Source organism: Belonocnema kinseyi, chromosome 3 (assembly GCF_010883055.1).
Source record: "Belonocnema kinseyi isolate 2016_QV_RU_SX_M_011 chromosome 3, B_treatae_v1, whole genome shotgun sequence".
NCBI lineage: Eukaryota > Metazoa > Arthropoda > Insecta > Hymenoptera > Cynipidae > Belonocnema > Belonocnema kinseyi.
In genome coordinates, this window is record NC_046659.1 from 1,225,861 (window position 1) to 1,251,009 (window position 25,149).

Below are 25,149 nucleotides of genomic sequence, written 5' to 3' on the forward strand. Positions count from 1 at the left end.
AACTTCCGAAAACGCACTTTTCTGAAGGATTAAAAAAACTTGAAAAGCGATTGACCAAGTGTATAGAGCTCCAAGGAGATTATGTTGAATAATAAAAAAAAAAATTACCCAAAAAAACTGTTTTTATACTTCATTCTAAGGACTTATTGAACTACCCTCGTACCTATTGTTCATTTAGTAAATTATTCCTAAAGTTATATATCCAATTTCCGGTACAATTTCACGCCTGTTTTTTCCCCCAAAGCTGGAAAGGGTATTAAAAAAAATTGGCGTCCAACGTAGTGCCAGGAAAAAATACAGGGGGAAAAATTTCAAGTGTCTCATATATTGAACCGGATAAACCCGGATATTTCTGGATTTTGATCAGTGTTTGCTGCTTGCCCTCTCGAACTAATCACTTTTGAGAGAAACTGAATAATTATGTGTTATTGATTTCTTCTGTGAATTTGCTATTATTTATGAAGATGTAATTATTTATTTATTTCCCCGTTCAATTTATTGTTGTTATTTATTATGTGATTTTTTAAATTTATCTATTGAATTTTAACTGTGAATATTTATTTGTTTTGTGACTTTTATATTTATTTATTGATTCAGATGTGATCTCTTTTATTTATTATGTGACTTGATATATTTATCGCGGGGTGTGTGCTTATGAGAGAGAAGGGAAGGTGTGAGACTGTTCGTACGGAAGTGTTAAAGCTAACGACAGACTTCCGGATTCTTTCGCCGGAACTTAATATTGTTTGGAAAAACTAATTGTTGAATTATGTTGCTGGTGCTATTCGTACGGAATCGCGAAAGTTAGAGAATTGTTACGGGGTTTCTTTCTTTCGAAGTCTAATTAGTTTAAAGAACTTGGATAACTGTTTTTTTAGACGCGTGAGCTATTCATATATAAAATTTTTCTCTTTTTTTTAGAATTTTTCGGAATAATGAAGGGCAGACAATAGGAACAGAAATTTCACAGCTTTCGTAATTTGCAGGCACAGTTTTCGGGTTTCGCGATTTTAGAGCGAGTCTTTCGAAATTTTGCGATTATCAATAGTAGTTAAATCGGTTTAGTCATTTCTGTTACGAAATGGAGAATTCTACCATCAGAGTAGACAGGTTACGGGCGGAAACCACTGACTCAGTTACAGACTGGGCAAGTTCACTTAGTTTAGGGGAACTTAAAGACACCTTAGGATGTCTCAGTCTATCGACAGATGGGGATGACATGGCGATGAGGTGGCGCCTGATAAGGTTCCTCCAACATTGCCGTCATGTGCATCAGTCATGGGAAGAGAATGCAGAGCGCGATTTTTCCGAGGAAATACAAGGATTACGGTTATCGCAGAACGCGACTACGCGACCCACTCCAAATGATCATGATGTCCTTACGATGACGTCACACGCGCCGAACCCTTACTCACTCCCCAGTCATAATGACTAAACGGCTTCAGAGCCCCTACCTATACCGACTACTGACTTCAACAGGGTGACTTTCGCCCGAAATTTGGAGAGTGTTATCACATTTGCTCCCTCCACATACGCGACTCTGTTATATACCCCTGCAAGTCGTTCAACTATGATCCCTTCGGCCTTTCAAGGTATAGTTCAGTCTACTGGACCAAGGATGGCAACCTACGTTCCCGAATATTATCTGACTGGCGGTGGTGGGGATAGTTTGCATTCGACAAATATACGAAATCCCTCCCACGCTTCTCTGAAATGGGCAAGGGAGGGCGATATGGAATCGAATGTAACTTATGTCACGGCTACCTTGAGCAATGCTAACCCATTTTTGGATTCCTTCTCATCAACGGGTAACCCTTTCCGTTTTGGTGATGTTACCGTTCTTGCTAAAACCGCCTGCACAAAATTGTTATAGATTCTACAGCAGACTACCTGCTAAAACTTCGCCTAATTTTTCAACATTACGACCACTATATGGACTCTTCGATATAGGCTCGTGCTATACCTATATTGGTAAGCCGGCCTTTAAGAAATTTTCTAGACTCCTTAAGAAATAAGCAGATCAACTACGTCCGGGAAGTTTTTACCCTAACAGGGTGATCGAGGAAGCTATTGGACAAACCACTTTGCCCCTTACGTTTTTAGGTTTAAGAAAATTCTGCCGATTTGTTTCGCATCAACTTTTGATTGCGAAGTTTTATTTGTTCACGATTTCGCCGAATCGTTTCATTTCGATGTTAGGTTTAAGCCCCGTATTCGGAAAATTGGCAATGGTATTTGGCGAACGTACTAGGGTCACTCAGGCCTATGCAGGCATAAAGGAGTTAAAACCTTCTGAGGCCAAATATTTAGAAGAGTTTCTCAAAAGAAAAATTACTCCTATGCCAGTAAAGCTGCCTGCGACACACCTGTGGAAACACCATATCGACACTCAGGGATATTCTCCCATTAGGGAAACTAATCGACAACTTTCTCCCAGGGTCACCCAGGCCTGACTTAGGGGTAGTTTTTGAGGAACGTATTATATATAATCGTAGAGCAAAAAACGAGCAAAAAAATACCAAATAACACTGTTTTCTAAGTTTTATTATTTTTAATGCTTTTTTCATACATGTATATTTTTTCTGCTGCATACGGTTACGTGAAAGGGTAGTTTTAAGGAAATTATAATCAGAGGAAAATTTTCAAATTTTATGTAAATAAATTGGAGTTCTAAATCATTTCCGAATCGTTCAAGGTGGTCTTCCAACGTTTAAAACGTTTTTATTCATGAGAGGTACGGTATTTATAATTTAGGGGTAGTTTTTGAGGAACGTATTATGAATCGCCTGAGAGCAAAAAAAATGTTAACTAACATTGTATTCTAAATTTCATTATATTTCATGCTTTTTCCTACATATATACGGTCCCGAGCGCACGTTCACGTGGATGGGTAGTTTTGGGGAAAAATATAATTAGAATAAAATTTTTGAGTGCCAAGTGATTAATTTGGAGTTCTAAATCATTTCAAAAAAATATCAACGAACCGGGTTTTTTAGGTCGTATTATTTTTTATGCTTTTTCCATATGTTTGTATGTTTTGCTGCATACGTTCTCGTGGAAGGGTGGTTTTTGGAAAAATTCTAATGAAAGGTCAATTTCCAAGTTTCAAGTAATTAATTTGGTGCCCTAAATCATATTTACATTCTTGAAGGTGGGTTTTCATCTTTTAAAACGGTTTTTATCAGGGGGGGGGGGCGTGAGTGTGTAAGACTTAGGGGTAGTTTTTTGGGAAACGTTATATATGTCATCAGACAGCAAAAAAAAAAAAAAAAAAAATCTCCACTAATCGTTCATCTTATTATAACGCATCACTCCAATACAGATACGAATCATATCAATTAAAAGATTTCATAATTTTATGATTATTTAACGCTTTTACTTATCGCTTTGTTGACGAGCGTTATTAAAAATAAAAAACTACGCTGAAAACGTACAAAATCTAAATCCCTCTAACCGTTCATTAAAAAAAAAAGGTTACGAAGAAAAAACATTTTCCCGGATTAATTAACATGAACCTTATGCATATAGATACATTGCTCCGCACAAACGTGGTTAAAAGCATTTTATAATCGTTGTAAATTTAATGCCAATACTTGGCGCGATTAACGATACTGCTCAAATTCAATTATTTATATATGGTTTTAAGACAGCACCTTCTAATTCTTCATAATTAATTCTGGCGACTCACCAATCATCTAACTTATATAATAGCATGTTACAATCTGTTTTCCGCGGTTGCAGAAATTCGAGCATGAATTTTTGCTGGCCAATCTGTAGTTCGGAAGTGAATCTCTATTTATATATATAAAATTTCCTGTGCTCCAAAATATGAATTTGTTACGCCACATATGCCCCTTGTTTGGGTCGCCAATTATTTGAGTCACGAAAAATATTGAAACACTCATTCTACAATTATGGTAGCATAACACATAATCATTTATAGCCCTAATTTATCACGTTAAAAAAATCATTCTGTCTAACGACTGATCAATTACAGTAATCTTCTTAATAATTAGAGTAAACTCACAGATACGTTTGAATTCAACAGTTACAAATATAATATTGTTGTCCTGAATCCAACACGATTCCAGAAACCGCTGAAGGTTTCGTACGATCAATGCTCTCCCATCTTTGAACATATTTCTTTAGAGTGACTTGATTATAAGCGCCTTTAAATGTTTTCGGATTATCGGGATCTGATAACTCGTGTGACTTATGATTTCGCTTTCTGTACTCAAAACTTTTGTTAATTTTTTCTTTAGCTAGAAAAATTTTCGCTTTTTCACTAACACCAACATTTATTGAGAAGTCAATTTTTTTTTGGGATGAGATCAAATGGTTTAATCCCTAAATGTAATTAAAATAGACAGAAACCCGTACTATAATGAGTAGTAATATTTAAAAATATTTTATTTTCGGCACATATTTTGCTAAACGATTTTGCGCATCTGAGTACAAAAATTGGAATAAACATCCCAGTTCTCTCCTAACGTCCTCAGTGGGATTACTTTGTGGATACCGCACCGAACAAAAAAATGGTTTGATCCCCACTCCTCGCAAATGTATTTTCGAAAAACATCTAATACATTAAAATGTACTGTACACCACCGATTGACGTTGGAAGAGGACCAAAAAAATCGACAGTGACTAAATCTACTAGTTCGGAAGATTGGACAAGTAAATATTCTCCCTCCATCTTATCATTTACATATTTTACCTTTTGACAGAGGTCGCAGGAAAGAACAAAATTCTTCGCCGCTTTATTCATTTCTCTTGTGATAAAAACATTTAATGCACATAATTGTTTTATAAACTCCTGGATGACCGAATCTTGAATGAATTTGTTCGGTGAGCTTGTATGTGAAATTATCAGGTACGACAATTTTCTAATTTTGAGTAACATGATCGCGATGAAACAATATGTCATTATGAATTTGATAAATATTCTTGTATGTTATCGAATCTATATTATCAATGATATTTTTAATGCGCGGATCACTAGCTTGACCTTTACGAATTGTCTTGAATTCGTTCTTCAGATCTCGACTAAAATCGATTGTAGAACATGTTATACTTTGCGACATAGGTGGCAAATTAATTATCAATCAATTAATCGTTGATCTAGTTTGTTCAACCTTTTCAAATTGACCTGCTGAATATTGACTCAAAAATCAGCAACCACATTATCACGGCCTGCACAGTAAACACCACCGAAATCATATATTTGTAGTATTAGGATCCATCTTGTTCATTAGTCTCAATCATTTCTGGAAATAAAGGTTTGCTATAAAATTAACTATGGGAAATGTGATGAGGTATAAGTTCACTGATGCCACTCAGTTTGAACATTGAATAATAGTATTTGTTAGTGCATGATATTGCAATGTTTATTACTGAACAGTTTTTTGTAAAGCGCCCCGTCAATGAGACTAACTTTAGTTTTAGAAAATAGTTTAAAGCCATGTGATGAGAGGGTCACATGACCATACCTGATCTTCAGTTTTTCTTTCCCAACTTACGTCTAAACGAAATGAGGTATCGCTCTGAAAGTTTGGGAAATGAAAGAGGAGGTAATAAAGTCCACGTCCCTGCTTTGTTCCGGTGGAAATTTTGAGAAAAAAAATTTTTTCAATAAAATATCCGTGGAAGTTTTCTTTCCCAACTTACGTCCACACGAAATGAGATATCGCGTTAAAAATTTGGCACGATAAATAGAAGGCATGTAAGAATGGTCCTAAATAATTAGAACACAGAAAAAAGTTACTATTTTGGTGAAATACCGACCGTGCTGTCGTCAAACCCTGCAAGCAATTTGCAATGTTGTCAATGGGCTAGTTATGAGGTTTATATTGATCAAAGTGGGGCAAAACAACAAAAATCGCTCACGAACATAATACACAAATAATCCCACAACTAATGTTTGCACTTTTGATGCAAATAAACAAATTGAAATCATTAAATTGCACGTGTCTGACATACATATCAGCTGTTTCAGAGCAGCATTAGCGCAGCGAGTAGACAATTTAGAACTTCTACGGGTCTGTGGGTAAAACAGATTCCATGGTTGTCGAGAGAGAAAGTAAGAAGTCAAACTTCTGCTGTAAAGACTGAATACGTTCATCGATAATAATTATTTTCATAAATAAACTTTTTTGTTCCACCAACTCTTTGCAAGGCCACAAACGATCCTTTAATATTTATGAACATTTCCCGAAAAAAATTTACGCGTTATTCAAACTTTTATTTTTCGATATGGATGAAAAATTATTAATCTTAGGACTGACTTGATCAGCTGTTATACTCATTACATGGCCTTGATTTTAATTACAAGTAACGCGTTGTAAGTTACACGCTACAGAGATGTAATTCGGTGCCCGGTCTCTGGTTTACTGACCTTAGCGAGTCGAGTCGTTAGATAATTCTATCAATGTATACAGCTCATACCAAACAAGATAGAAATGTCAATCTTAACGCGTTCTTAACACATCTGATTAAGTTCGCATTTAAATCAGACGTGGAATTGAAAAAAGTCAATCCTTTATGATCCGTTATAATGGTAAATTTGTTTCCAATTGGATATGTTTTCAATTTAGTTACCAGATAAGTAATGGCCAACAGCTCTTTTTCCGTGGTCGTATAATTTAATTGTGCTTCCATCAGGCATCTGCTAACTAACTGAATCACATTGTGATTTTGATTTTCATCTAACTGGTGAAGATACCACTAATACTTATATTAGAGGCATCTTATTGCAATCTAAATGGAACTCCTGGTATAATATGATAAATAATAGTAACAATATCATTAAACTGATTTTCCAATGCCAAACTAAGAGCTCAAATAAATGCCGAACAGGCCGTCTTTATATCAAATGTCAGTCATATGTTTAATACTATAACATTTCTGCAATAGTTCATTTTTAATAGGCGGCGAATCATTATCCGACTAAATTATTTCATTAATGAATCGCGCATCCAAACAAAGTCGAACTGTTTCATCCCTTTTGATCATAATTCGTAAGGAATTACAATACGGACTGTTTTATAGCTCAGTAATTCCATTTTAAATCATTTTTTCAATCTCTTCATCAACCGAATCACGAGGAGAAAATGGAACGGGATATGATTTCCTAACAGCTGTTTTATGCGGTTTAATATTTATCGGATATTCATAAACATCAGCACTACTACTTTTCAAAGAGAACAATTTTTCAAACTATAACATACAATTAATAAAAGCTTTCTTTTCCATATCACCGAGTCTTATACGTGATGTTGCGATCCCTCGTATCTCTTCTAGAAAATTCGCCAAGCTTGCTTCTATCAATTTTTTATCCCAGTTTAAATGAATAATTTCCGATAAATAAATCATTTCCTCCCGTGTCAAAAAATGAAAATCATTTTCTAAAATTGAATTTCCATGAATTAAATCTAAATCAGGAAAAAATTTTGAAAAATGATGATACATTTTTTATTACAGACTGTTATAGCGTGACTGTTAATTCCTCTACACTCATCTCTTTTGATCGCTATCCTTTAGTAATATAAGTCCGATCACAAGGTGATTAAGAAAATAAGTTCGATAAATAAAATTCGCCTTCATTTTGATTAACAATACTGGGTATTTCAAGGTCATAATGACCGGCCGACTTTTCATTATACATAATATTACTAAGATTATCTATGTTATTGATACTGCGCGACCGATTAGAATCAATAACAACCGCGCGGCAGTCAATAGGACTGCCAGTGTTTTCGGGCTAATGATGACTCCTCCGACTTTAAGATTTTTTTCTGTGCTTGAGAGGTCGCCTGGTATCCGAGAGTCACCGTTTAAGACACCTCCCGGGACCATTCCTGAAAATTTTTTCAGACAATTGTAACTATATTTGGTAGAAACCTTTGGCATCCACAATGCGCGCGCACACGCTTGCGTGTGTGTCTCGTAGGCTTTGAGTTGAATACGAAATTAGCCCTTACGCGGGGAAATAGGTCAAATGCCGGCAAGTAGACAAATCTCCCGGCGTCGACCTTTCATTCGTCTAACCTCTTGAATGCATGCACTCACGGCTTAACGCCCAAAGTAACCTGTACAGCAAGACAAATTTTATTCTAAATGACTGACGTATAATAAATATGAAGGAATTGTGGAAAATTAATGGACCTTTTTGAAATACATGACATAATTTTTATTACCTTATAATACATTTGCAGTGTATCCTAGTAAATGAAACTAATTATTAACGGACATAAGGAAGAATGCTTTTTAATGGAACTTGCATGTTGGTGGCGGTAGTGAGAACGTGCATATATATATATATATATATATGTGTGTGTGTGTGTGTGTGTGTTAAAAATTTGCCATAAGGACAACCGCAGGATTTCACTGGGAGCGGGTGCGGAATCAACACGACGATCCGGCAAAAGTTACGTGCACCCTGAGAACACGGAGCGATCCAAAAACTACCGCCTTCTGGATTTTTCCCGCAAGTGTTTTAGTCATTTGTTGACACGCAGAGATGCTTTTCAGACTATTAACGAGTGAAAGCATGGCACCTCCAAGAACGCTAACGATAAGGACGATTAGTTTAACAGAATATACCGAGTATAATCGTTGCAACTCCCTTATAAGGTGTCTATATGGTACCTCTCTTCCTTTTCATACTCCTTGGCTGTGATGTTTTTGTCAGCTGATGCCGAAAATTCGATAACGAACATGGTTTGACAATTGACTCGATTTCCCTAGGAGCGTTTAAAGAAGTTATATTAAGGTTAATGCCGTAAGAGTGACAGAGATGGTAATAAAGCACTCTTAGTACCGCATTCTACCTCTGGATGTAGGTCGTTCCCGCATGAGTTGGACAACTAGACAGTATGTGAGATAAATGCCTCTGGGCTATCAATTATTGTGTATATAATGCAGCGAGAGCTTTGGCCGATGCGAACCCTAAAACAAAACCAATGGTTGATCATAAGACAAAAAGACGAATGCATCAAATTGCCATGAAGGTAGGCTGGGCAAGACAGTACGCGTTCCGCATTCAGTGTGTAATTGAGTACATCACCACTAGCAGAAATTTTATTCCTAAGGTTCGAAAGTTCGCGCGCGATCTCCGGGCCCGTTATCAAGCACTTAACAAGTCAAAGCTGCTGAGCATCAGGCAGCATATTCTTGAGAGAATACGGATACTATTTGACGCTAAAAGAAGTCTAGAGCGGACGACATTTGGGTCAGAGAATATCAACAGTTTCTCTCTGACCCATCTCGGCTCTTCCAAGACCCTCCAGTTACTGTCGACCACCCGCCCGAACACGATAGATGTGTCTGCAAAGATGCAGCATTATACCAGCGTGACCTATCGATGGCGTGAATCGATTATCGGAAAGCTTTCGGTTCGACCTCCCATAGACTTATCATCTGTCTCTTGGAAAGCTTAAAGGTGCATCTGCAAATCATTAGGTGCATAGAGAGTTTAAAAGTAAAAGGTCACTCATGTATTTTACATGTACGATCTTAAGATCTATGCTGAAAACAAAGAGAAACTAAATCTAGCTCTAGGGATTTTCGAACGATATAATAAGGAAACTGAAATAGAATTTGCGTTAGACCACAGAGCCACATTCAGGATATTACATCTATAAAGGATACTCTTCGAAGCAGATACAAACGTCTCATCCGGCAAATTTGGTTTTCCGATCTGTCAGCGAGGAACAAAGTATCTGCAGCGAACATGCTTGCCGTCCCGGTAGTACTATATTCATTTGTAGTAGTTCCATGGACGAAGAATGAGCTCAGATCCCTTGATTTCGGGACAAGAAAGGTTATGCATATGAACAAAAGCATGCATCTTAGGTCTTCTGTTCCGCGACTGTACATCGCACGCCGTCAAGGTGGTTGCGGAATATTGAGTCTTGAATGTCTTCAAAACAGGATTATTCTTATTACAACACATAGAGTCGCAAATGGAAAAGACACTCTTCTTAAAATGTGTATGCCTATGTATTTATGTGTTGTCCATTTTCCGTGAAATCAGCCACCCGCCCCTCACACTTAAATTTTTGAGATAAATTGACCCTATATGGATCAACATTTTCATTAAAGCTTCTAGTTTTCAGTGCCGCGTGACATAATATGATTTTTAGAATAGAGGACCAAAAATGGCAGTCCCAAGAACAAAACTGCTGAATTCAATCTCTTATTTTTGATCTTATTCTTATAAAAAAAATGTGTACTCTTGCAATTCATTTTATAAAGGTTTTTCATTTTGTAAAGGTTTTTCAAGAATTTGGTAAGTTTTCATGAATATGAAAAAAATATTTTAGGTTCCTAGAAATAATTAAAATAATTTTTTATTTCGAAAAATTAATTTTATAGTAGATTATTTTAAAGCATTTCAAAACATTAAGAAAGAGGTCAAAAATTGTCAAAGTGTCTGAAAAAGTTTAAAGGCCATTTTTTTTAACTTTTAAAAATAAAAAAAAATCAGGAAAAATTTGAATAATTTTTAAAGATTATAAAACCTGAGAAGATTAGAAAAAAGAATTATTTTCCTAATTATCATGCGAACATTTTGAATGATTTTTTATTTTAAAAAATGTGCTTTAAAAGAAAATTAAAGAAGATTTTTAAACACATCAAATAATTTCCTAAAATTTCGAAAAAGAGTGTAGAAAGTTTTAAAATCAACATTCTTTAATTCGATAACATTACAAATTTAGAAAAAAATGTAAATAATCGAATAAAATCAATAAATATTGAGTAGAATTGATGAGATTAAAAATGAATTTTAGCTTCAGAAGAGTTTTAGAAAATTAAAAATTGTAGTATTTAAATACACTTAACATTTAAGATTTTTATATTAAATTTTGATAAGGTATAATACATATGTATGTAATAGATCGATGTGTATGTATGCTTTAATCGTACCACCAGCCTCTCCTAAACCCCTCTTCTATTTCGCTAAGTCTCACCTCTTTCTTTACCTTATCTATCGCTCCTTTAAACTTTTCTGGCAGTGTGTCAACACCTTCATCTTCCCGTCCCCTATCTCCTTGTTTTCTATTTTTTCTCAAAATTCACTCAATTTTTCTGCCTCCAAATGCCCATTTTCAAGTTCTTGTCTGTCTTTTCTTTCCGCTTCCCCCTACTGCCCTTTGAGCCACCACATTTTATTCTCACGATTACCGGAAAGTATTCTGAGCGTATCACGTTGCCCACTTCTATTCTAAATATCAGCCCCCTTATTCTTTCTTCTTCCAGAGTGTTATCTATTACGGTGTCTCCTATATCCACGCATGTATATTCACCTTCTTCATCTTACTTGTATTGCCGTTACAAATAAATCATCTCGCCTCTTCCAGTGTGTCCATTAGCCTTCTACCCTCCCGATCCGTTTTCTTCTGTTTCAATTTTCTTATAGACACCTACTTTTCTCTATGTCATACTTCTCTCCCTTGCTCCCTGGACCATGCATTTAACTTCCCTCTTATTAGGAACAGCCTCTCCTCTTTCTTCTTTGTCCATTTCCTTATTGTTCTCCATCCTCCTCCTTTTCCTTTTCTACGCGCACACTACGTCCACAATAACTTTGCCTAATTTTATTCTTCTCACCATTAATCCATCCTTTTATTTTATATACCTTCTCTTTTCATCCTCTAAAACCAGTTCCTGTCTTACCCCTGAGACCATGCCACTTATTCCTTTCACTTTCACGTGCTCCTTTCTTGAAGCTTGCATCTTCAACTCATATGCTCTTGGTAATATTCTTTTTAACCTTTCCCACTCTTTATCATCCACCCACCTCTCACTCATCATTATCAAATCTCATTTATGCACTTTTCCTTAAAATCCTTTGTCCTTGCTCGTTAGTCCTGATACGTTCCAGAACGCTACTTTCACGATGCTCTTTTTGTGCTTATCTCCTTTATTCCCTTTATTCAGGTCCTTTTGCCGTTTTAAAATCCCCAGGTGACCCTTATCTTCTCCTTTTTAATGCTCTTCTGTCCCCTTCATTCACTATCTTTTTCTCTCGAACTTCATGTTTGTCCTGCTAACTCCCCAAGTTTACTACAAACATACATTCTGTGCTCTCTTTATTCCCTCCTAGTATTCTTATCCTTTTCACTCTGACTTGCGCGACGATGTCTTTCATCACCTGCCTAATCTCTTTCTCTGCCCTTTCACTGTTCGCTTCCAAACCCTTCACTATTATGTTCTCTGCGTGCTACAGAGCCGCATTCATGATGTAACGTCTATAAAGAATACTCTCCGGGGCAGATACAAACGCCTCATCTGGCAGATTTGTTCTTCCGTACTGTCGGCGAGGGACAAAGTATTTGCAACGAACATGCTTGCCGTCTCGGTAGTACTCTATTCATTTGACGCCGTCAAGGTAGTCGATGAATATTGAATCTTGAATGTCTTCACAACATGATTATTCAGGGTATAGTACATAGAGTAGCAAATGGAAAAGACCGTATTCTTAAAATGGCCAGGAAGTACTATTGTCTTGATCGCGATCGGCAATTAAATCATGTGCGATGGAACTTCCACTATCTTATATCCTGGCGGTACAACGGGAAAAAATTCATGAATTATAGATACTGGTTGGTCAGATTCATGAAGATTATTAGGTTCCAATATTCTTAGTGTAAATTCCAATAAACGCACAATTGAGTCTGATTTTTCCAAATTTATAACTTTATTACAATATATTTCACTTCTTAATGTATTATTAATAGGCCTTATATGAATTTCAATACCTATTTTACAAAAACATTCTGTAGATAGCGCTGTATATTACCTATTTCATAACTTCCTGTAGGCATTTCAATTATTTCTTTACCCACGCAGAATTCATTTTGACCAATGTCTACCGTGGTAATCGAGTTGAAGGTTAGTAATTCAACAAGACCAGAGCGCATTTTTGTATGGTGACAACTCAATTTACAGAAAATACTGATTTTCTAGGATTGAAGAAGTCCCCCATAATGTTAGCGTCAATGATTCACCAATGCTGACGGCTAGTCTTTGACTGACGATACTTGAAGAAATCCAAAGGTTGCCTGAGGTTATCAAAGCTATCAAAATAAATTATTGTATTATTAAACTTTTTACCTGACATTCATTGTTTTTTACTCAAGTACTTTGTTGGTTCGATTAATACAACTAAATGGATTGAGATTTGGACATGTTTATGCTTAGTCTAAATCTTTAAATCAACCAAAATACAAATGTTTAGAAAAAGTTCTTAGCTCGGCAGCTGTTGTTGAGTACTAGCCTTTCAATGAGCATGATGATCTTGTAATGCCAAGTTAAGGTCATTAAAACTCAGCATTTGTATTTGATGATGTAGCCTGTGAAAAACAAGATAATATAAAAGCATTTTCTTCAGTGGGTAAGCACAAGGACGTTGACTGTTTCTATTTGAACCAGACGTATGCTCGTATTTCGAAACATCCTATACGTGATAATACGATGTTTCTTGTATTGTTTAAACAAGATGAGATGAATCTCAAGCATATATATGATCATCCTTTAAATAGTGAGATGCCTTATTCATAATTTAAAAAGGTGTGTTTAGCTTGCTGGTATCATGACAAGAATGGATTTGTTGTAATTGACAAGGATAGAATTCTGTATGAAGGTAAATATAGAAAAGGTTTTAACTTTTTTTCTGGAAAAGCAATAAATATGTATGTACTAACTGCATAGAGACAGTTGGAATTTAAACCCTACGGAATTAACATGTCTACACGTGATGAGGGCTTTCATAAGCAAAAACATATTTTGCATAAAATTGCTAAATCTAATAAAGCCATTCGACGAAAGCATATATTACTAAAGTTGGGTAAAGAAACAGTTGATCAGACATTAAATGATACCTTTAAGTCTATCATTACACCACTTGGGAATATACTGAATAGTTTTAAAACTGTTAAAGGAATGGATCCAATCGAAAATGAAGTCAAGAATAAAATAAAAAAATCAAATGAAGAGTTAATCTGAAGAAGAATTTCAGCAACAGTTTCAAAATTAAGGTGAAGAACAAAATGATCAAGATGATGAATTTTCATTCTTGTCAGCATACTTCCATTTACTATAAATGGCTGCAAATAAAATTTCCCAATTTCAAAAAAAGTGGTCTCAAAAATTTGAAAAAAGCTCCAACTTCTTGAAGTTTTATTAAAATTGGCTTTTTAACGAACTCTAAATTTCCTTTTCCTCAAACTGTATATTATAGTACAATCTGATCAGAACAGTTTATCGAAAGTTATCCGGTATAAAGAAGGATTAGTACTTCATCTAAAACCCTATATTCAAGAAAGCGAACTTACGTGCAAATCAAAAAACCTTAAGTGACGCTACCTCTCCGAGCGTTCATTGATGCAGATTTACTTGAATTAGCAAAATCTTTAAAAATTTAATATTATTGAGGTATTTTTATGCGCGATGGATTACCAGACTGTGGGCCAAGTAAAAATGAAAGTACTATTGTTAACTTTGATGATAAAAACAATTTAGGAACTCATCGGGTTGCGTATAAAAAGTTTAATAATGCAATAATTTATTTAGATAGCTTTGCTAACCTCATGCCACCTTTGGATCTCTTCAAGTATCTAGGTGTTGGTAACGTAAAATATAATCATGAAAGGTATCAAAATTATGATACATTTGTATTTGGACATTTATGTCTTGAATTTGTATGTAATCAATTAAAATCTCAAAGTGTGTATAATCTATATAAATGTAGAGACGAATGATTTCAAGTCAACTTTCGATGATACTCGAGAAAGTCATTTTACGCATAAAACTAATACCTTCTTATTATGGATAAGAATGTAATAATTTATTATTTTATGTGCGTTCAAAATTTGAATTTTTGATTTATTTAAACAACATTCAAAAATATAATATAATCATCATGTAGGGCCTTTAAAAGTATCGTTTTTCTCCTCTTAAATTTTTCCCATATGACGATTTTTTTGGCTTGAAATGTTCATTTTCGTTTGGTTTTTCGGATTTTAAAAATCCTATAACTTTTTTAATTTTGATTTTACCAAAGAATGACGTGAAAATCAATTGTTCATATTTTCGTTTGCTATGAAGAACTGACGATAGAAATTTCAAATTAAAAAAAAGTAGTCTTAACCATTTTGAAAAAGCTTCAACTTTTTCAATTTTCATGAAAACGGCTAGATAATGAAGTCGATCTTCCTTTTTGATTCATTGAACTGTGTGAAAAAGTAAACTCCAGTACGATTTTTTAAAATCAATATTCAGCAAGCTTTACCAAATACCATTTACCTGAATAAATTAAGGCAATGTCCCCACTAAACCCAGATTCCAATCTTCATGAATCTTTGCTGAAGAAAGTTTCATGAATCGTAAAAGTTTGCCACTCTCGGTTTCGCGCGGGTAAGTTCAAATCAAGTGTGAGCAGCATATCACGTTAAAATCAAATAACTATATTCATAGGTCCATGTCCAAAAATCTATGACCTAAGTGAAAAATGGCAAGCTATATACACGTTAATTACCGCTAGCACGCCCATAACCTAACCCTGACTTGAACTTTCCGGGGCCTCACTCGGCAGTGCGCCACGTAGGGAGACTGAACTAAATCAAAACTATATCTAGTTCCGCTAATCTACTACTCGTTTGACAACGTAAATGCTTAGTACAATCATGGTCTGCACGCGGATTATAAATTTCCGTGAAAATTACAATCGAAAGTTTCCGAAACTCCGGTAATTTATGGTAACTCTAATGTTCGAGCGGGAAAATTCCAAAAATATATAACTAGAACAGCAAATTGAGGTCAAAAGATATTGCAGGGATCCATTGCGATAAATTCATAATCCAGATAAATCCATTTCTCTGATATAAAAATCTAAATGATATATTAACTAATTTCGACCACAGAGAGCGCGCAGGCGCAAACATTTAGAATGGCCTAAGTTTACAACATACGTGGAGTTACCGATTTAACATTTTAAATTAATTGGTAGTGGCTCGCTGCACAGTTGAATCTCGAAGTTGACGTAAAATTTATTTTCCATACAATGACCGATGAGACCACAATTGCCATTTTTGCGATCGTTGTAAATTTTCCGTAGTGTCAGTACTTATCGAGGGAATATGGCGTTGCTCGATGTTAATTGGCATTGGCTAGGTCGAGTTCATGAGATCAGATTTGCTTGGTGGAATAGTGCTGGGATCGGAAGTAAGGCGTAGAATCTTGGGAATATGGTCGATGATGAATCATTCACCCTGGACGTTGGTAAATTCGGCAAACCCTTAGAAGTGACGGCTCATCCCTTACTTCCATGGTGTTGTTATTATTCTCCGAGATTTGACACGTGATGGAAATGCCGTGCAGCAAATGTGCGGAAGTTATAAATAATCAGAACACATTTTTGATGAGTGCCCTGTGATCGAGACTTCCGTTCTTGGCTGTGGTAATGTCGTTCGCGAATCATTAAACGAATCCCCTTTTAAAAGTGACAGGTAAATAAAATTTACAGTGTCAGAAAGTCTACAGTAGCATCTCTTTTGCATGTGAGTATTCCAATACGTGAACATTGTGGTGCTCATTTGGTAACTAAAACATTACGCTTTTTAATTACTGCAATGGAATTTGAAAATGTGCTATTATTTTAACACACCGATTCCAATATGAAAATGGCCTAGCTCAGAAAACATCCTTCTTCTTGGCATACAGTTTTGTACAATAGAGTTGTTTAAATTCTAAAGGTTATTCTCCTATTAAGGTAGACACGTGTTCCTACAGAGGAGAACCCTGGCGATTATTCTTCCAGGGTCACCTACCTGATCAAATATGGAGTAATCCTTAATGATGGTTAGAACCTTCTTGGATAGTGTGTCACTCCTTATCTTGACCGGAATCCAGGGCGTTATTGCCTGTTGGCGTTGACCTCGAGCAAAAGTATTCGGTCAAAACTTGTCACTTCGCTCACCGTTTTGTTGAAGCGAAGCAGTTTCACACTTATTATAGTGGACCCAACAAGTACAAAGTAGTTCCTTTGATGTTAAGATACATGCTCTAAAAAAGGAAACGTGATTTCTTCAAACTCATCCTTGAAGACCTTAAACCCATTTCTGGACGGTTCGGGTGTTTACGTTCAGGTGTTCGATTACAGCAGGCTCCCATTAGATATGATTAGTCCGATTTTTTTCCGATTGTCTACGTTTTTTTCTCTAGTATTTTTCAATTAGTTACATTTTCACTGAGGATTTTAAGATCTTCCTTCCCTATTTTGTTTTGCTTTAACATCACTCATGCTTTTTTCCGAAAAAAAATATCTGAAGGTTCAATTTGAGGTGTGGCTGTTCAGGGTTAAATATTGTATTTCCTTTTGTATGGCATGTCGTAGTCGATGATCTCTTCGTACGCTTTGATGGAGTGGGATAAGCCGTCCATGTATAAGGTGAACGTATCTTATTTCAGGTTAATTATTATGTCTTATGTTTTCAGAATATGTACACAAAAAATAGCAGTTTTCGTCAATGTACAGACTAAAGATAACACTCCGTGAGTATCTACATCACCAATCTTTATTCTAGCATTCATCTTCTATCTCCTTTTGTTCTCTACTGGAGTGAAGTTCTATTTTCCGGATTTTCCGTATATTTTGTTTTCTTGATGGGGTTCGACAATAATCTTGGGGTTCAAAGTCGTAGTGCGATGAGTATAATGGTCCCTCTTGATCGATTTTTTCTATATTAACAATTCTAATAGGATATTCATGGTACGAATGAGCCTGCTGATTATAGCAGGACTTATTTCTTCGCCGTAATCGCGTGAAAGTTTTCGAATTCTTTCTCTTTCTGAATATGGAGAGTTAGTCTCTTTTACACTACTGAGCATTTAAAAAATCCTCACATTCTCTAACTGTATCTTTTGCGAGTTCCCGCCCTTTAACTAGTGCTTCTTTCACACACATGCCTAAAAGGTAGAGTGTTTCATTCTATGAAGGTTTTACGTTTGGCCAAGAATCTCGTATTATTTTTAGGAACCTAATTGGATTGATGGTTCAATCGAAGATTGGGGCTTTTGGAGTTATGCGCATATTTGCAGCAACATTAGTGTTGTCGTGTCCCAATAATAGGGCTGAATAATCTGTTTTTATTTATCATAGCAGAGCTAAAATTAGATATTTAAACTTCTGCTGTCAGCTGACAAGATTTTCGCTTGCCGGTGGACAAAAATAGCACTAAATATATGGCAGAAATATTTATTTGTTTAATGTCTACCTAAAAGTTTATTTTTGAAAAGTAGTGATTTTGGTAATCAGTTTTTGTTTTCCAAGAACTATTTAATTAAATATTTAGTACTATTGTTCGTTCTCGGTCGAGCAGATTCTTGCCAGCTTTAGTCAAATAAAGATTTATTCGAAATTCTTCAGTCCATAGACATATGGAAAAGAAAACCTCGTTTCTGGTTTCATTTTAAATCATGGAATTCAGTTGCTTACTAAGTATACAATTATCAGTAATGATCACAAATCATAAAGAGAGGCGGTATACATATATTTACTCATTCTATTAACATTTTTTGGATGTGGTGAAAACTTGATGTAGCACACTCCTTGCTTTCTGGCGGCATGATACGCATGAAGTATGTCGGCCTGTTAACAGTGGGAGTATTTAGTTGCTTCCGAAACTTTGTCTTCACATTGTTGACTTTTAAATACTTTCTCTCACAATCAAAATTAGAAATAGGATTCAAAAGGATGTTTAGGGCAAATTGTGGAATGACCAAGAACAGCTGCTCTCCACGCTCATCTCTGTGATGCATCAACTGTAGACAGAAAGTATAGAGCAAATGTTTGAGAAGTTTTTAAATAAAGTAATCAACAGTTATCCATAAAATTTGTATCAGTAACCTGGATCACATTTTCAGAGAATCATCAGGTTAAAAGACACGCTAGAGTGTGTAGTGTACAGATTTATAATCAGATGTGGATGATTTAGATGAGTATTAGGAATGATTTGAAGTATGTATGCTGGCACCAAAAGTTACAGATGATGTAAAAAAGCTGCGTTTCCAGTAACAAAGTTAGGTTGAGAAATGTACCCAACTCTTAAAACAAAATGTATATCAGGAAAACTACCAAAAGACTGGATATATGCACAATTGGTAACCATAGTAAAAGGACAGATAAAAACAGCTGCAAATGTTACTGTGGAACGTAACAAATTTACGAAGATTACCCAGAACCCAGGGTAATCGGTAGCTGATTTCGCAGTGCTTGTTAAGCGATCTTCTGTCCATTGGAAATTTGCTTCAAGTGACGAAGCTGCTGTGGATCAGTCTATTAATGGGATTTTTTGTGGAAAAACACGCTTTGAGATTTTCAAAGCTAAGGCACATACATTTGAGGAAGCAGTTACACTCGCTAAGAAAGTGGAGCAATTCAATAGAAGTGCAAGTGAAGTGCAGAGGAAAACATAGGTCTTCACATGATCATGCGTCTTCAAAGAAAAGGTCAACGGAAAGGACATCAAACAGCAAGAGAAACGAACTACGAAGGCAATCAGATTTGAGGAAAAACGACACAGGAGCGAGTAAGCAAAACTGTTATTGTTGTAAATAAAGGCTGTTTAGAATTTAAAGTAAAAGAAGGAGCACAACATGTATTAAAGATGTAGACCTTTACTTATAGCATTATAAAGTAAAGTAGAAGATACTATAACTATTACGGATCTGGTAAAAAAGGAAAAAAGTATTGGAACCGATTCGTTTCAGTGATTGGGCAACACCCATTGTACCGATTCTGAGATAAAATGTTAAAAGGCGCGTTTGCGGGGATTTCAAGATAACATTGAATCCGTTCTTAAAAATAGATAGGCAACCACTGTCAAAGAACCATCGCTTTCCAGTCTAGAACATTATTTAAAAGAGAGCGTAATTGGTCTACGACTGACAGGGAAGCTGCGGCGATAATTTTCGGCGTGAAGCGAATTTACATTTATTTGTATGGTCGTAAATTGATACTCGAGAGGATAAGATTTTCTGCGAATTTGTAATCTATACGTTGAACAGATGGCTGACAGGCTCCAAATATTTATCACTTGAATTTAAGAGCTTTTAGAAAAAGAAATTAGAATTGCACGTACTAAAAAGGAATCTTACAACGGGGATACCGTGTGGTAATTCTGAAAACCTTGCGGGAGTTGATATTAACGAATAACATTCAAATCATATGGGGATGGCTGAAATAAAAAAACTAGCCAGATCATATAGTTGGTAAATGGGGATAGGTGAGGAAATTAGAAAGATTTCAAGAACATTTGAAGCAGAGTTCACTTCGGATTTTTGCACTCGGTTTATTTAGGTCTAATATACGGTAAAAGTAACCTATAGGTAGTTGATGCGGAATCCAAATGGGTTGAGATTTTTCAAATAAATAGTACTGAGGCTGGTCCGATAATTCAAAGATCTGATAAACTTTTTGCTCGATTTGGAATTCCGCGACAGCTATATACAGATAATGGTAGACAATTCACGAGTGCCAAATTTTCGGAATTTACACAAGGAAATGGTGTGAAGCACACGTTCTCCAGCGTATCTCTTGCGTATCCAATGTTTAATGAAGAAATTCTTTCGCGCGAGGATTTTCCACAAGTGCCTAATGATTACTCTATAAATGACGCACCACTTTGTTGATCTGAAAGAACAAAAGCAAAAGCGAATCTCTAGTAATAAGTTCATATGTTTATATCGTTGTATCTAATTAAAATGCGAGATTTATAATAAATAGAGGATTGTGGAAACATTTTTGCGTATATCAAGTTTAGGACAGCTTCACACACACACACACATATATATATATAATTAAAAATTTGTCATAAGGACAATCGCAGGATTTCGCCGGGAGCGGGTGCTAATCTGGAGAAATGCACCTGCTTCCAGCGAAATCGCTGTAAAATTTCAGCCGCAACCACGTCGTGTTCAATTGCCCAAACAATCCTATTATTTAGAATAGCTGTGAATATATTATACATTGTGTTCAGACAAGTGATTGGCCTGTAATTCTTCGGGTCAGACATGTTGACATTTTCGGCCGGAGTGCTGTGCGCTCCGCTTTCTTGGTAGTGATGGGTGGGGATTCTTTATCAGGTGTTATGAAGGCATCACACAGCTCCTTGAAGCTATTCATATTTTCTGAGTCTTCGTCCAGTCTATGTTGCACTTCGTAGACTACTCTCCAAAATACTTCGACCTCCTCCGGTTTGTGCGGGGAGTCGACAGTAACTGGAGGGTCTTGGAAGAGTCGAGATTGGATCAGAGAGAAACTGTTGATTTTCTCTGACCCACCTTTTCTTTCGCTCTAGACTTCTCTTAGCGTCAGATAATATCTGTATTCTCTCAACAATATGCTGCCTGATGGTCAGCAGCTTTGACTTGTTAAGTGTGTGATAAAGGGTCCGGAGTTCGCGCGCGCACTTTCGAACGTTGACGGTAAAATTTGTGCCAGATGTAACGTGGTCAATCATACACTGAATTCGGGACGCGTACTGTCTTGCTCAACTTATCTTTATGGCAAGTTAATGCATTCGCTTTTTCGTCTTATGATCAACCGTTGGTTTCGTTTTACGGTTCGCAATGGCCAAAGCTCTTGCTGCATTATACACACAATAATTTATAGCTTAGAGATTGGATTCTTCGGATAAATCTCCACGTAAGTTCTCCATCGACCACGTCCTGCAAGACGTAAATATTTTGAATAGCAATCCTTCCCTCCCTAAAGCCCGCCTCCGTCACCGCAATATTCCTTTCCCCTCGACATCCTTTCGCAATCTATCGGCCCTCACATCTTGTGTGCCAGACAGCCACGCTTCGTTCTCTACCCCGTCCAGCCCTGCTGCCATAATTTTTTAAACTATCTTATTTGCTTCTTTATCTCCTCTTCATTCAGCTCCTCTCCATATACATCCGTCGTTCCTCTAATCCTCTCATCTCTTTTCCGCGTATCTGATATCTGAAATTAATCTTTAGAAAATTTCTTCCATTCGTCACTCCCTATCTTCTCACGTAAGGGTCTAAAAAAGGTTCTTTAAACAGTCCTACTGCACTGAACGCATGTTTTTGTTGGTTAATATGTAATACGACTGCCGTTATCCGGGTCTTCTAATTAGTAGGGAACGTCGGGTACCATAACAGGTTCGTTTTAAATCGAAACGAAAAACGTTTTGAAAGAGACCCACAAGCCAGAGAAGTCTGATACAAATTTATGTCAGAAGACTGTTTGTTAAATTATATGAGACCGTTGAACAAACGATTTATATTCATGTTAAGAATTATTTCTATTTGCCTAATAATGTGACCTTTAAAAAAACTATCCGCCTTCAAAGATCAGAGTACAAGTACATGTTCACGACCGATTAGTTTAGAATGTTTCGTCGAATAGATATAGATGAACTGGACTGTAAACTGTAGAGAATAGTTTGGAAGTCAGAGCCAAATCAAGAACTACAAGATTACTGTCTCCGTATCGCCGAATATGGAAGTAGGGCTGCACTATTTCCATTATGTTCGAAATTATTAGAGAAGAACATATACGTTGTCGGCATCCTTGCTGTATGTGACTCAATTTAGTTTTCTGAGATCAAAATAAAGGAACTAAATTCCATTATCAACTCGACAGGAATTACCTTAAAAAAATACGCAGCTGACTCATCTAATTTTCTTCCATAATCTTGTAGATCTCTTTTGTACAAAGAGGAGACTTTTGAAGTTGGAGATTCTGTTTGTACTTCGGAATTAAAATGGGCTGCATCATTAGACTGCTCTCACATTAGTTTTTCTTGATCAGAAGAGCCGATGACTTACACTAAGCGAAGGGTGGCATCTGAAGTTGCTCAGCTGTTCAATCCACGGGGCCAGCTGGCTCTTTTCTTATCATATTCATGACAGACTAAGAACCTTTTTATGTATGGAACATATTTCGCGAAAAGCTTAGGACCCTAGAAAAATCATCATTCCAGCTGCAGTATATCTTGTCTATAGAAGTGAAAATGCACTATTTAGTGTGACCTGATTTAAGACAAGCCGAAGGTTGCTTTACTAAAATGGAAACCATACCTAAATTGGAAATCTGCAGAGGAAATTACTTCTATTCTTAAGTATCAAGTTTTGCGATACGTTCCTACGAATTTCAACGCCACTGATTGCGCAACTAAGAGTTTTGACTCAAATGAACTAAATGAACAAATGAACCTCAGGATGTTGAGATTGCACATTTAGGTTTACCTTCTTTTCTTCAATTACTTAGATGACCTAAGTTCATTAATTGAAATTGCGTTTGCGGGACTACTATCCGAGCAGATACTTTACTAATGGCGAACGAGTGGATACCTGTGAACATCGTAATGTGAACTTAAAATCATGATCAGTGACAATACCGTTTTCTAAACATGTATTCATTACGTAAATAATAGTGTTTTTAAAGTGAAATATAGTTATTTTATATTTTAGTGAAGTTCTCTCTTATCATTTTTCCAGATGTGAATTCTGCCACAGTAACTTTATTATGACGCGTTTTTCATGACCTAAATAAATTCTTATCTTTGTTTCTATATGACAAAACTTAATTCTTTATAAACAGGCACGAACTCATTGTGTACTCATTACCGAATCATTCACTTAGCGCACAGTAGGCGAAATAGAAAACAAAATTACTTAATAAAGTTTAAGAGATAGGCAAATATGTTTGATATTTACTGCGTACAACGAAATTTATATAAGAAAAATCTGGGGAAAATTGGGATATAAGAAGCAGCGGTTAGTCGCTCGCTGAAACTGGGGATAGACAAACGGTGCTTGGCCGTTCGTGACAAAGTGGGAAGTGTTAAGGGTTGAGAAGCGAAAAAGTGCTTTTCATGAATGTGGGTTACGCAACTTTATGATTTAATAAAAACTTGGGAATGTAGCAAATTATAATTCGTTATTTCGTCTCGCCGGAGTTTTTCAGCTTGTTTACTGAAAAGAGGCCATTAGATATTAGTGTAGGTTTTCCATAATTATCTCAATTTTAAAGTCGTAATAATTTATATCTCTTAGCTTTAATTCAATTGGCAAATTTTCATATTGTTATTATTTATGTATCTATAAAATTTATCCATTTGCTGATGGTATCTGAATACACACAGGAAATTTCAATTTTATCTAGATTTTTACTTATTTCGCAACGTATTTTACAAAATTTTAGTTTGTGATCACAAAAGGCTTTTTCAAAGTGAAAATTGTGAGTAAAGAAATAAATTTTCGAACGCTTTTTGCCATATTGTTGCTGCAGTTTGCTATCTGTATATTTCTCTTTCTTGTCTAAAGGCGTTTAGTATTTTTTGAACGGCCCTTTATTAATTCCTAATCAGCATGTAAATATTCAATAAATATTTTCTTTTTTCTCTTAGGAGCAATTATCATTTCTGATACAAGGCATGTTGTTCAAACTGTGGCCAAATCACCCTTTGAGGTTCAAATGACTTTAAGTATTCGAGATTTTCAAAAACAAGACATAGGCTCTTATAGTTGTACAGCAAAAAACTCTCTAGGCGAAATGGAAAGTAACATTCGTTTATATGGTAAGTGAAGTCTTTTCATGAATATTTGTAAATATCACGTACTTTTGGTTGTAGCCTAAAATAAAAATGTTTGAAATTTTTAATTCTAGAAGCCCAATTTTTGTTTGCTTGAGAAAGTAAACTGAACACTAATAGATAATATAAAATATGTGCGTCAGTCAACAAGAAACTCAATATGCACGAACTGAAATATGGTAAAGAGTGCTTACTTACATGTGTCGCGTAATCTTTTCATGGTTAAATTCAGGATTGATTAGAAATGAGTATTATCCAAGGGACTATGAACTGAGTATTCTGCTGACAACATTGTTGGAATGCAGCATAACGCTCTCTTTGGTATTTGATAGTATTCCCAAGTAGTCTCGAGATTCCTACGCACATATATTTATACTATTTGTTCGCAGCAATATGTAATATATATGATTAAAAATTTGTCATAAGGACAACCGCAGGATTTCGCCGGGAGCGGGTGCTAATCTGGAAAATTGCACCCGCTCCTAGCGAAATCGCGGTAAAATTTCAGCCACAACCACGTCTC

At 35.9% G+C, this 25,149-nt stretch overlaps 1 protein-coding gene across 1 annotated transcript in view; it reads left to right on the forward strand.

Moving 5' to 3' along the window:
* LOC117168932 overlaps window positions 1-25,149 on the forward strand; it is a 139,910-nt gene that overhangs the window by 92,524 nt on the left and 22,237 nt on the right. Inside the window, exon 3 of the mRNA XM_033354917.1 lies at window positions 24,441-24,611. Coding sequence (XP_033210808.1) covers window positions 24,441-24,611 — 171 coding nt within the window. The remainder of the gene's footprint in view (window positions 1-24,440; window positions 24,612-25,149) is intronic.